This window comes from Apostichopus japonicus, chromosome 6 (assembly GCF_037975245.1).
Source record: "Apostichopus japonicus isolate 1M-3 chromosome 6, ASM3797524v1, whole genome shotgun sequence".
NCBI classification, from domain to species: Eukaryota; Metazoa; Echinodermata; class Holothuroidea; order Aspidochirotida; family Stichopodidae; genus Apostichopus; species Apostichopus japonicus.
In genome coordinates, this window is record NC_092566.1 from 14,640,110 (window position 1) to 14,655,124 (window position 15,015).

The following is a 15,015-nucleotide window of genomic DNA, read 5'->3' on the forward strand; positions in this document are numbered from 1 at the left end:
GTAGCGGCCAGGCGAAAATGTTCCCTATTTTTTAAATATATTTCGTCTGTGCTTTTATATTATGGGGTTGAAAATATATATAGTTTCGTGTTTTTAATTTTTATTATTATTAATATTTTGTTGCAGTAATGGCCGCCCATATATGGCGGCAGTTAACGGGTAAGTAATATGCTTTTGTTCTGATGCTAAAAATTCCACAGGTGCGGAGACAGGTGCAGGATGTTCTTACGTAATACGGCTTTTCCACAGATACAAATGTAGTCGCAAATTGCAGTTTTAAGGTACATCTTCTGTCCACATTGCAGGAAGTTAGAAACCTAGAATAAACTCGTAGACATTTCACGATATCGTTTCTGTAATGTAACAAAAGCTAGCATGAAAATTACCTATTATACCTGCTCTATTACCTGAGTGACACACTGACCAAAAACCAATGTTTACAGTAATGTATGGTTGGTGAAAATTGCACAAAATAATGGAATATTGCAAAATTATTATCAATGCACCGTCGACCATTTCTTCTATTTATGTTCTTAGTTTTAAGTTCTTTCTTTTAAGTATAGCGGTATATATATATATATAAATATATATATATATATATATACCACGTGACAAGTTCACTCTGTACAGCGACTATCGTGAATCAGTCTTTTAATTTGGAGAAGGTATTTGGTATCGACGCTCTGATTGAGAGGTGACGCTATCTCAGCAAATATACAGACAACTTTTCGAGCAGTTTAACGAGTTGTAATTCAAACAATTCATTGTTTGCAATCTTTTCAATCTGGTGTAAATATGATTGTGTGAAGTGGTTGTAAAATCACTTGGATAGGGTTTATGGTTTGATAATACAAATAAACCTGTGGTGTCATGACAAGAATCAGAGCGAACCTTTAGGTTACCTTCTTGAATGATTTTACTGAAACGTAAATGTGAAGAGGTCATGATGATTTTTAGATAGGAGAGGTGGGGATGTGGGGAGGCGGGGAGGGGGTGGGCAAAAGGGTGAGTGGGTATGCGTAGATATCACATAAAATGGGCACCATGATTCAATATTGTCTATGTCAAGACGGCGGAATATATTGGACGGGTAGTTAAGTCACCAATTACCCTGATTGCGTTCGGCCAAATTTTGGACGTAAGTGGCATTTGTCGTTGTAGGTCTGGGATGTGCTCGATGCAATGATGCTGTGACAAAGAGGTTGAGGTGGGGGGGGGGGGCGAATGTAGTTGTAAACACTACCATCATGTTTCGTCTTTCTCTCTTCCTTAAATATTCTTCTTCAAGACATATAGATTGTGATTACATTCAATTTTTATGACGTCATTGAACGAAAATGGTGGTTATATATGCATATGAATCGTACAAACAGCATATGTAGCCAATGAACTAACTCATATAATACGCGTTCATGCCAATTTTAGTTCACTAAGGAGTTCCTTGATTTCACTCCAAACTTTAAATTATAAGTAAGGGGTTGTTTGTTGAGGGCACCACCGCAAAGGCATCAAGAATGGGCATTATTCCATTTTTATTTCAAATTTGGGTGCAATTATTTGTAACCTTCATCCTAAAAGCTTGGTAAATAAAAGTATGCACTAGAAGTACATAATGATAATGCATTTGCAGGCAGGATGCCCAGGATCCGGATACTTTAGGTTTAGAGTTAAATCTAACCAGGGAGTTCTCTCCTTAAATTAATTTATGATATAATCTTTCAAAGGATTCGTCATCGCGAATTGCTCACAATAGAAAACCATTCTATGAAACCATAACCGAGAAATATATGTCTGCATATATAATATTCACCCATGAGGCATATCATTCTAAATTTCCTGTCATTTCTGAATCCGAAGTATTGATTGTTTTCGTTAACATATTTTTTTTTTAATAACGCACCCTTTATTTTTTTTTTCAACATACACGGATACTCTTGACCTCATCTTCAACCTTATTCTTTTTAACTATTCCTTGACTTATCATTACCAAGCCATGCTTACCCCCACCCCACCCTAACCCCACCCTCAACACCACCTCTCGTATTCCTTTACATCAGTTTACCCTATCAAACTGCTTGTAACTTCTCTCAGTCCTGAGGGGTTAATATACTTACATTGATATATATAGCTTTATAGAGGTCGAAGTTAAAACTCAAAGCGACTCTGATTTGAAGTTTGCCCTATGAATATGATTAATACGGATAAATATAATTAATTACCAATAGGAACTTTGTATACGTCATCAGTCTTCTGTACCGTATACCAGAGTTCATGTAATCCTGTCATACTATCTATTCCTACGACGGTGACGTCAATATTACCCATCGATTACAAATCATAATTCCCTTTGGATGTACCAAAATTTGCGAGATGCTGTTAGCTGCAATCCTTGTCTGTAATGTAACAATTGGAAGAAAACTCGGTGTCTCTGAGACTATTAATACATTCGGGTCTAAATTTCCCAACACCGTTAGCAAAGAACCCCCTTTTTTCTTGTGAGTTAACAAATAATATTTCTTTGTTAAGAAATGTACTAAATAAACTTTAATAATAATAATAATAACCAGTCAGTAATTTTTACGACGCTTAAGCGACCACAAATGTGGGAGAGCCTTCTGCAGGAGCTGCAGAGGTAGGAAAGACGGTATATATCAGTTTGGATCCGCGGCCGCCGCGGCCCGGCCGCCGCGGCCGCCGCGGCCGCCGCGGCCGTCGTCCAACGTTGAGTTTTGTTATCGTGATACTTTACTTGACATATCACATTCCGAATGTAAAGAAATTTGGACTGAGAGAGTATCAGTGATTTTGTTTTACTTGCTCAGGATCTTCACCTACGGTTCTCCTTTCTGAAATGAAGGAACAACCACCCCCCTTTCACCCCGACCACCAACTCATCGGAGTTTCGAGTATAGGTTTCTTTTAAAACTGAAGATGTCAAGCTGAACCGATTCCCTTCTAGCCAAGACCCTCTGCAGTAGATCCCAATATCCAGATAATTATTTCCCATCTCAATGAGGTGTTGTTGTACTGGAATGATAAACTTGTAACTGGTATACATTATAACTGTAACTAGTATAATTGTATAATTGTAACTAGTATATTAATTGATGGATTGAATTTTTTTTAGATTTACAGACTGATTAATTTATTATTTATTTATTGACAGATTGATTGATCGATACATCGATTACTTTTTTGTTTGACTGATTGATTGACGGATTGATTAATTGATAGTTTTTAATAATGTTGATGAACACGATCAGGTTTTTGGAAAACTAGGTTCTGTACGGTAAACGAATACATCATGTCGGTATATCCAGGGAGTTAGTATATCAGCGTTCATGGTATATCCATGGTATGTCAATGTTACACCCATGCTATGTCCATGGTATATCCATGTTATATCCATGCTTTATCCATTCCACGCATTACAGTTACAGTACAGGATAGCAAGAGTAAGGTTTGAGTAGGCTTCACATGTCCATGTAACAAGGAATCCCAGTATATATGCTGCATACAAACTAATATAATCTCGAACATTTCCTGTTTACAGAAGTAGGAATATTATATGCTTTATACCCTGCACCGGTATTTAAAGACATATTTTATAATATAATTTGAGTGTTATTAACAGAAAGTTTATTTAGTAGATTTCATTAAACAGAAATGTTATTTGTTAAACCACCAAGAAAAAATGTGTGTGGTTGTGGGGGGGGGGGGGGGGTGCTGTGGCCGAGTGGTCAAAGGCGGTGGCATTTGCAGCAATGAGGCTTTACAATCGGGAGGTTTCGGGTTCGATACCCGGCCGGGTCATAGTACGGTGGGTTTTTTTTCATCCAAGTGCAACCTACGGTTTCCCCATCTGAAATGACTTCCTAAATTGAAAAAAAATCCAAATTTGATTTAAAATGTTGAATTGGAGGCCACCCGACGTGTAAGTTGTAAACCATATAGGCCCTTGCGGGGTTCTCTCACATTTGTGGTCGCTTAAGCGTCGTAAAAATTACTGACTGGTTATTATTATTATTATTAAAGTTTAATTAGTACATTTCTTAACAGAGAAATTTTAACCCACAAGAAAAAAGCGGGTTCTTTGCTAACGGTGTTAGGAAATATAGACCCGAATGTATTAATAGTCTCAGAGACACCGAGTTTTCTTCGAATTGTTACATTACAGACAAGGATTAAGAAGAAAAAAACTATATTACCATGGACACGGAAACACGGAATCAAACTGGGAGTCTTTATTTTTAATACATAATATTTCATTTTTTTTTTTATTAAGGAGAGAGTATATATATATATATATATATATATATATATATATATATATATATATATATATATATATATACATATATATATATATACATATATATATATATACAATCAAATAATAATTAGTAAACGATTAAGCCGAAGATATGGTTTCTTGTAAAATAGACATACAGACAGATGGGTCAATGATATCATGGTCATAGTTTAAATAATTTACAAACAGCGTTCAGACAAAGGAATAAATGGTACGACTTTGAACCTCCGCCAGTGGTTAAATAATCTTGTCTATTTAGGAAAATGATTAGATACTGATTGCAATTTAACAACCCAATCGCTGTCTTTATGCAAACAGATCTAGTATCCTTAATGACAAAATTAAACAAACTACAAGCTATTTACATCTATTTACGATCCTCGTTTAGCTTATATGATGTCTTTAAAATTTTTGTTTTATGGTTTATCAAACTTGTCACGTTCTTTGATATTTTTTTTACTGTCTCTCTCTCTCTACCCCTCTCTGCTTGGTACGACTGCAGTCACATTAACATCCCATTATACTTAATTACAGTCATTACTCTTGGCTGAGATTTCGTAATTTTCTTTTAACATGAATAAGAATTTGATATAATAGCAACAGAACATATAGACATAGATGTTAATGATATGATAGAATCACGTGACATACATTTTATCCAATGATAAGTCGCCAGACTATAGTGTGAGATATTCTCGTCCAATAGGAAGGTATCTTCATTGACAAACTTATGTCTGGAAATATGAAATAAAAACAGAAACTTTTGGAATATCTGTCTCACTCCTTGCCAAAGTTCCAGTGAAAACTTGCTTTCAACAGCTTTTGCTACAGTTCTACAAGAAACTCAACATCCAACTTGTAAGTTTTTACCATTTAACTTTTTAAATTCATTGTAATTGATTAATTCATTATTAAAATCAATTATAGTTGTATGATTATTACTATAATATTTATAAAAATGGTATACGAATAAATGGTGTTGATACTTTTTCTGCAATGTTATAGCCAACTTCCTTACACGCACTCTAAGCAAGTTGGCTAAATAGTTTACCCAATAATGGGTACGTATATGTATCCAACCCACTTTGGATAAAGTTGGGCACCAAGCGAGTAAAAATTACGACAGGTTAACCAACTTAATGGGCAAAGAGTGATAGTTTGATGAAAATTGTCTGCATTTTACATTTGGGGTGAGAGTGGGGTGGAGGTGGGGTGCGAGAGGGGGAGAGATTTATCCAAATTCGGTTCGATAAACATTCCAACGTAGTTTTGGGATTTTCCCAACTTTCTAGAGTGCCATTTATATACTACTTCTAACGTTAGAACAGTCTACTTTTGAAGCCATCTTATTAATAGAGTTTTATTACTGTGCTTATTGGTTGCCTAAATCTTTTTTTAACAGTGACTAACGCAAAAAATTGACCTGTAATTGTGGCGCGTATAGGTACTGAACAGAAGGGAACACAAATGCATGACTTTATTTTATTTTTAAAAATGCAGAAAAAGTCATGTCCGACTAAGTGAGGAAAGTAAGGAAAAACTTCATTGAAAGAAACATTCCATTATACCATATTCCATAATTTTATTATGATATTTCCTTAGTTCTATAGTGGTAAAAATTTGTGGTTACAAGCATTTACAATCGTGGTTTAATATTTATATTCAGTAAAATAATCGTTTGTCTATATTAAGACAGGTCAATATATTTTATGCCCTTTAATTGCTCTACCATTCAACCTGATAGTATATTCTCCTTCAATTGAAACCACGTGTCTGTTGTATCACACAAACAGAAAATGATGAAGAATTTACCTTAGAGTCGTTAAAGCCTGTGGTATATTTAAAATAGTTTAATAATAAGTAGCAATCAACCGGTATATCCTAAAACAGTTAAATAAAATGGTGTCTAATTCTTTATAAATATTGCAAAATATAACATAGTCTGACAAAAAAATGGTAAGCAAGGGCGTGTGCTTAAAACAGAAAAAAAAACACATTTTTCCGACAACTTTTTAGGGGGTGAAGGGAGGAGAGGGCAGAAACATAATTGGAGCGTCCATGTGCCACACCCCCTACCCCATCACACCCCACCCCGTTATCTACACCACTGGTTTAAATCATATCACCGTATTTGTTATAATTGTCTTCTATATCTTTGTGCATTTATTTTAAGTGATGGATAGACGTTGAGAGATTTAAGTAAATAATTCAACTCAGTCATGTATACGATAAATTTTGTATACAATTAATTTCTTAATCTCTTTATCATTAACTTTATATACGCACTAACTTATAAGTTTCAACAATAATGCAGGAAGCTTTGGTTTGTTAGGTTCGAATATTTTAATAATTAAAAGTTTGGGAACTCTCCCATCAGAAAAAAAGGAAGGATGAAGATCATGACATTTTTTTTTTTTTTTGGGCTTGACAAATGGTCTTCCTTTTCAAAAATCATCACAAATAATCCCCTCCCACTTCTACCCAACATTTAAACAAATAGATTACATTATAAGCACTCCAACTTGGTTTACTATTGAAATTTTCAGACTGAAAAATGGCCGCTGCATTTGAAGGAAAATGGGTTTTCGACCGCAGTGAAGGAATGGACGCGATTGTTGGTGCTCTTTCTTTGCCAGCAGATAAAGTACCAAAGAGTGGACAGACTACCCTCGAGTACAAAATCAGTGGCAACTCTTTCACTATTAATGGTACTCATCCAAAATCTGGAAAGGCTTTGTCTGTGAGTACTATTGAGTCCATATTTGGTTAAAGGCGATATATATATATCTATATATATATATATATATATATATATATATATATATATATATATATATATATATATGTATGTATATATATATATATATATATATATATATATGTATGTATATATATATATATATATATATATTATTATTATTATTATTAGAGAAAACCAGAGAAATAAGATATGACTCATAATTGACAAGGAGTAAGTTTTAGAAAATATATTGGAATTTTCGGTCCCCCTGGGACCTTCGTCAGCAATACTTGGCAGTCGAATGAAAAGTACAAAATGTAACACAATGAAAGTATGACGCTAGATAAGTGTAAGTTGCAATGATGGAATTAAAACCAAATAAACCATGACTATACAGGAAGCGGATTAAGGAGCAAAGAACGGATTACATATGCTTGTATAACTGATAGTTGTTAAGGGGTCCCAAGTCTTTGTTGAGGCCGGTGATATATATATATATATATATATATATATATATATATATATATATATACAGACGATTTTCATTTATATATATATATACATATATATATACGTTATACTCCTGCACAGTATGTACGGTAGGATAACCTATAAAAGTACACAGTCAAGGAGCAGCCTATATAAGGAAGATTTGTTGCAATGTGCCTACACTGTCGTAATTTTAAGAAAATGGCTAATTTTGAACCATGTATGGAACGACTGGTAAAAAGGTTGAGATATGTGAACAGAACATCGTTGTCCATATTACAACAAAAGTCCGAGTTTGAAAATGTATACATCGTATGATCTAAAACTAAGACCGTACGAATGTCTTTTTTCTCCCCCTTATTTTTCAGTCAACTTTCACCATCGGTGAGAAGTTCAAGGCAGACGAATTGAGTGCATATCTTGGCAAGGATGTCTTTGCGACCCCGTCTTGGACTGGTTCAAAACTCGTCGTGTCCGGAGAGGGTGGTCAGGGGTCACTCACCCGTGAGGTTGTAAATGGAGAACTGATTACAACCTTCACCTTCGGCGGAGCTAGCGGAAAGCGTATTTTCAAGAAGGCATAATAAGCGGGTGAATTAGCCATTCACTGATCATTGTAGTTGTAGATAAATCTATAGTTTTTCCCGTCTGATTGCTATAATAATCCTAATCGTTTTCTTTGGTTTCATGTATTCTAACTCATCCCCTTTAAGACCTTCATGTGTTCATATGCCTCTGTGACTGACTTACAACCGAACTGTTTCGACAGTGAATAAGTACAAGCTGTACACTGGCGAAGGGGGCATAGTAGGGGGTGGGGGGAGGGAGCTAAATGGTACCGGTTGATGTTAATAGCAACGATTGAAGACTTCTATACCTACACACCACGCCCTCCCAACCATGCGTTGCAAGTATTACCAAGAAATGGCTCATGGAGACTCTACCACTTGAGTCTCCTATACATGCCTTCTTCAACGCCAATCACCAACCACCCTCCCAACCCCATCACAACCCAGCTCCGCCCTTACTTTGAAAGAAAGAAAGAAAGATTCGTTCATAAATTTTATAAATTACTATAATAAATTACGTATGATGATGTAGGCTATTACAGAAAATGAAGTGAACATTCGTGCATTGCTATATAACAACGGAAATATTGCAGTACGTACTCGAACGGTTTTACGTAATATTGACTATACATCATGTCAATCCCCATGCACCCTCCATACCCCCAAAAGACATTTTCTTTATTGGATGTTACTGGAGAACAACCGGACATGTGTACTTGAATATCTAGTGATTTGTATTTAGCCGTATTGTTATGCTTTCTATGAGAAAATAACGAAACAAAAGTTTTGAACAAAAGTAGTTTTTTTCACCATGTTTTCTTTCACTTGTAGAGTATTATGACTTCACCCTGTCATCACACCCTATCCTTTCCTCGTCACACCCAAAACTGTGTTGAAAAATAAGTTTGGACAGCCTGAATAAGTTGTTGGCGTTTCCCTTAAATCATTCCAATTCCCATTCCCACTCACCAACCACCACCCACCAACCACCACCCATCACCCGATCCCCCCTCCCCAACCCTCCTCTCCTTATTCAGAGTCCTATATAACTGTACCAATTTTTCGGCCACATTGTTCCCTCTCTCGCATAATCATAATGCAGTCATATTGCATACCATAATACAACCTATCAATCATTTAACAATTTAGGAGGTGGATAATTATGTAAACTAGAATATTTTGACAGTCAGAGTGCTCATGGTCTGAACGGAGCTAACTGAAGTCTTTAATGTGTAGGCAAATTAATCCCCTCGTTGCAACCCTTTGTCAGGGGCTGATCCAGGATTTCAAATTTTGAATGGAGGGGTGTAGCCCTGGGATCGTTGAATCGGATTCCCATGCAGATAGGTCTACAGGTACCCCCCCCCCACCTCTACCCCCGAAAAAAGTATTAAAAAAGCATTCTTGTGAGGGATATTTCGGCTTCAAATCAGGCGTGCAATGAGATCCACACTCAATGTTGTAACACAAACCACTCCATTTTTTGTAAGGCAGCTGAAAGAGGGGTTACACATGGCAACGAACCCCCTTCATCCTACCCTCCCCGTCCCCTTTCTTCTCCCCCACCCTTTCCCCGTCTGAATCAGCGTCTGCTCTTTTATACTTTATACATAACTCAGAAAATGCGATTAATTCGTCGTTATCGGCTAATGCGGTTCTAACTGAAGTCGTTTACCTGGTTTTGTAGTTGACATTGTTTACAGTTCAGAGGTGAAATAGTATATACTTAAACAAATTGCTCTCAACAAACTGCATGGATACAATTTTGTTTTATTTAAAGGACTCAATCATACCTACAGAGTGAGATTGGCAACTATATTGTCAACAAAACGGCTGAAAGTTTAAACGCGTGTCCCTTCTGTGTGTTTTCCTCCTCTGGTTTAATGACTAGTTTACTACTTTAAGATTTGTTCAAACTCGTTTATGTGTTTGAAGATAAATAGACTTAAAAGTGATTACGTGTCAAGCCTTCAAATACTCAAATAAAACGGGTTCTAGATTGATAGTTTAATATAGCAATGATGAGATCATGATTTACTACCTATCAATCTCTTCAAGTGAATTTAAAAAACAGGTAATTTGAATCCTGCAGACCAATGAAGGTTTCAAAGATCATTGGAGTGGTCAGTCGGTTAAATATGGTAGTATTTCAATTGATGGTCACAAACTCCAATATGAAATTTAATACCCCTATCAGCCCCCTCCCCCCTCCCTCCCTCCGGTAAAAAGGTTTTGTTTAGATCTCTAGTAAAATTTGTTAATTCAACATCCCGTATATCTGGAAATAATGTGGTAAATCTTTGCACTGTGACAAGTGTAAGCAAGTTAGAGCCTGAACGTCAGCAAAAGACCCGTGGGTACATCTATGGCTTGCCAAATACCCAATAATTAGGTATTCGAGTATCAACATGTATCTCTTTCGAGATCCGGCTTTAGGAATCACAAATGATTTCGAGTTAGTTAGCACCATGTTCGATCTCTAGAATAGGGCAAATATGTCACCAAAACAGAACTAGTATTGTTAGATACAGGTGACTAACGCCTACAGTGGAATTACGACCCTTCCTTACCGGTTTCGAACCTCTGGACAATCAATCAGCGTCCATAGCCTAGTGGTTAGGGTGTCTACATATAAAGCCGGGGGCCTGGGTTCGAATCCCGGTGGAAGTTTTTTCACTGTTCTGGATTTTCCAGCTCATTACGTCAAATTCTATATATATATATATATATATATATATATATATATATATATATATATATATATATATATAATCCATGTTTATCGCTCGATTATCCAGGTTTTTCGAAAAATCTGGAATATCTATAATTATCTGGCATTTGGCTTGCCATAAACATCGCCGTATATCAAATGTTTTCTTCATCATCTCATTTCCTCTTCACACCTGTCAACACAACCTCTATCTTCGTACCAGTACGCCAACGACTCACATAGGCCTCCGTACCAGTACGCCAATGGCTTACATAGGACTCCGTACCAGTACGCCAATGACTCACATATGACTTCGCCTATAGTTCGCGCCTCGCGTGACTTTTGCCTTTATTTCAAGTTCGTTATATTTTATGGACTTGTATTATCTTCAACAACACCGCAAACAGAAATAAAGAGCCGCAGATTAAAAGCCAGAGAGTTTAGTTAAAGAGTCTCTCAGCTTTTGAAGTCAGTCAGTGTTTACTTTTTTTGGCACGAAAGATAAGAACTGGTCACGAGTGTGCGTAATTGTAAACTTTGTCCAATGAGAAGAAGGCTTTCTTAATATTGTCCAATCAAAAGCAGGCTTATGTTGGACAGAGGACTGGTGGTCATCCTTAAATAGTCAAGGATGTGTCAAGAATTAGCACTCCTTGACCAATCAACTTTCGATCAAGATCTCTTCACACCGGGTGAGTACGAATTCTTCAGTTGCATTTCTGCAAGTTCGATTTTACTTTGAAATATGACGAAAAGTTGAACAATTTCATGTTTCTTTTCGAATCTGGTTATCATGATACTAATTTAACAAAAATTGACTTGGCTATAAAACTTATCAAGACATGTACATTTTTAGTGCGAATTTCCTCACAAAACTATAACTTTGCTCTTGTTCCTGAAGCCAATGCTGTATTTTAAATATGGCTATTCGACATAGTGTTCATAATGTAGTTAAGTCATACATTGTGGATCGAAATCAAAGACGGCCAAGAAAAACTCTCGCAAGTTGACATAAAATTCTGTGCTTAGCTTATACTTTGAAGGAATAAATATACCGACGGTACACAATGTAACACTTATTTAAAAAAGGCCAAAAGAAAAATCCCAACATTTTAGTTTGAAAATCCCATCCCAATCCCTTCTCCCGAACAATTCGTTAAGAGAACTATTCCTAGTTTTCAGTGACCAAACGCTCACTTAGTCTAGAAAATGCATCACATGTGGTGGTTTGAGATGCGATTGTAGCATAAGTTGCTAAAAACAATGTACTTTCTCATTAATCTTCTTTGAAATGATTAAAAGAATTAAAATAGCCTTTCTGATATTTCTTTGTACAATCTTCAATATAATTTTTTATATATTTTTATAATTTTTTCGTGTTTTTGTTTTTGTTTCAAAGAATGTCCCTTAAAGTATTCCTGTACCCATTTCACTCGCCCACGCACCACATCTGATGTTGTACGCTAGTTTTGATCATGTATTTAATATATCGTTACTTTTCACTATGCAGTAAATTAATCTACCACCAACCATCACTATTCAACATGCCTGGTGCTGCACTGAATGGAAAATGGGTCTTCGACCACGGAGAGGGCATGGATGCTGTTGTAAAGGCTCTAAACGTCCCCGCTGATAAAATACCCCAGGACACTAACTCTACCGTCGATATTAAAGTTAATGGTGATAACATCACCATCACTACATCCTTTGGTGGCAAGACTGCAGAGGTAGGACAAACTTTCTTCTACCCAAAAGTAAAACGTCGATTCTTCCAAAATGCATGCATAATTAAATTTTTTTTTTTTTGGTCAACTTAAATCTTTTACTTTTTTGTTGGACGCACTGTCCGAATATCACCCTTTCTTTTGGATAAGACCATGCATTGTGGGATTCGGGAAAACTAATATAATGTACTGCTGTGGTAGGTTCAACGGTGGCAATCATTGCATAAACTCTCTCACTATGACAAACATACGAACTTCTCGGCTGCCGTACAAACTGTACTCTCAAAGAATGACTAAAGGCAAACTTTTAAAACTTAATATGTTATACTTTAAAAAAAAAGGAAACATCAAGTTTGAGGTTTAGTCACGTTTTCTATAGCTGTTCCGGGTTTTCAAGAACGCTTCTTTAAGATTATGATGACGGAAACTCCTCAGTGTGGGTGTAACTGTTAACGTGGATCCATATTTAAAACATTCTAATATTTCTACCGAAACTTGTTCTTTTTACATCAAATAAATAACAGAGCACCATTGTATGACATGCAAGTCCATTTGTCTTTGACAAATGCATATACTCTATTGTAAATTTTGCTATTTAAGTGTCGTGTTGTATACGAGGAACTGACCTAACAGTCTGTGTGTTAGACTTAGAAGTTCAGCCACTTTCTATGTTGTGCCTGACAGGTATCAAGGGTCATTTCTCAAACTTAAATATGGTATAGAAATACAACACGGCCTGATAGCAATTTTGTAGCAGTCAAAAAATTATCAACATTAATTTTGTGCCTTACAGTGATACTGTAAGCTTTCCACCAAATAAATAAGCCAATATGAAAATACGCGTAGTGGCATGGCTGCAACTCGATCTCGTAGTTGGCATGTTGCCGAATTTCGACGACCCATTGATCCAATAAAGAGAAACGTTTTTAATATCAGGCTTTATATGAAGGAGGGGAGAAGGAGTCGGGCTACAGTCACGGGACAAATGGGTCAAATATTGTGCCGGGGTAAATATGGGACAAATAATGACGTATTAAGGGGAAATGGAGAGTGCCAAAGTGGGCCCGATATTATGATTGTCCCCGGGGACCACCTGGCTTTCGACTGAGTGTTTACTTCGATAAGTAGAAGTACGTTACAGCCTGGTGGATTGTCACAACTGCTCTTTTCTTATACGACTTATCAGATTAAAATACTTCCGTAAACAGAAAAAAAGTTACAGGCGAACTGTATTTAGATTATTCAGGGAGCTGATAATAGCTAGATAATAATAGAGAATATAAATAATTTGGGCGGTAGTCAACTTTGCTTCAGTCGCTACTTGTTGTGTTTCGAGATACTGATACTTTAAAGTGCCTAATTTTGTAACAGTTCGGAAATCAACTTGAAGCAAACATGTGTGACGTCATAGATGTACATTGAAAAGGGAATATTAAGGAATTTTTTTTTGGCTTTTCGATCTTTGCTATATTGGTGGGACCTTGGGTTTGGCTTAGGGTTCGAATATACCAAAATGTATTGTGTGATATGAAATAACAATATTGACACATTCTTATGCATCCAATTTCAAGTACAAAGATGTAATCTTAAATAGATAACAACCGAAATATTGCCTTTCAATGCGTTATTGTGTGAATTCTTTGCGAAGAACAAAAACTGTATAGCTGTTGTTATCTTATAAAACGATAAGAAGTAAATAAATGCAATTTTTTTTACAAGTCAAACAAAATTCTACCTCCGAACTATTCTTTCAAACTTCTTAAACCTCAAATGTCCCTAAAAATGTCATTTTTTTTTTTATTTTAATTTTATTTTGTCCGTGTGTTGTAACTTCACAGAGTCAAATGGTCATTGGACAGGCCCGAGCCGCTACCGAACTTTCCCGACTCTCCGGAAAAGACGTCACCGGCACACCGTCATGGGATGGGGACAAGTTAGTCGTTCAAGGAGCAGGAGGAAAGGGCAAAATTATTCGTGAGGTCGTCGGAGGAAAACTCCAGGTGACCTTTCAGTTTGGTGACGTGTCAGGAAAGAGGATCTTCAACAAAGCTTGAGAACAAGACGGGATGGGATGTATCTTGTAAATAAACCTTAATTTGTTGGAACACTGTCAAATGTTTGGTCGCAACTATGAATAAATAATTTGAAAGTTTTGTTTTACAAAAAAAAAGGTTACTTCCAAATAAATTTCGTAGAAATCCAAGTTAAGTCAACTTTTGGGTGTTTCCTTTTGGATATTTAAGAGAAAACAATCTCTTAATCTCTTAAATCGCTTTCGAATTGAACAATAGTTTGAATAAACAACAATCAAAGTATAAATATCGCTTTTATCCTTTTTTCGTAATCTATGTTTGAGATGCTTTTCAATTTGTCAACAATTAAGGTAACAAAGGTTAACAAAAGGTAAGTAACGAAAACAAAGTTTTAAGTTCAGTAAATAGAGGGAGTTGTTTCTAATTGAGGATATGCTA

The 15,015-nt window shown here is 36.0% G+C and overlaps 2 protein-coding genes across 2 annotated transcripts; both read left to right on the forward strand.

Annotated features, from left to right (window-relative positions):
• The first annotated feature begins 5,030 nt into the window (after positions 1 to 5,030).
• LOC139969071 (gastrotropin-like) lies at positions 5,031 to 8,190 on the forward strand. Its single transcript, XM_071973827.1, has 3 exons — positions 5,031 to 5,170; positions 6,859 to 7,052; positions 7,910 to 8,190. Exons 2-3 carry the CDS (start codon positions 6,867 to 6,869, stop codon positions 8,123 to 8,125), a joined length of 402 nt encoding a protein of 133 aa, XP_071829928.1. The 5' UTR covers positions 5,031 to 5,170; positions 6,859 to 6,866; the 3' UTR covers positions 8,126 to 8,190.
• Positions 8,191 to 11,289: 3,099 nt separating this feature from the next.
• On the forward strand, positions 11,290 to 14,863 carry LOC139969249 (sodium/calcium exchanger regulatory protein 1-like). The gene is made up of 3 exons (XM_071974164.1): positions 11,290 to 11,512; positions 12,331 to 12,547; positions 14,383 to 14,863. Exons 2-3 carry the CDS (start codon positions 12,365 to 12,367, stop codon positions 14,596 to 14,598), a joined length of 399 nt encoding a protein of 132 aa, XP_071830265.1. The 5' UTR covers positions 11,290 to 11,512; positions 12,331 to 12,364; the 3' UTR covers positions 14,599 to 14,863.
• The last annotated feature ends 152 nt before the right edge of the window (positions 14,864 to 15,015 follow it).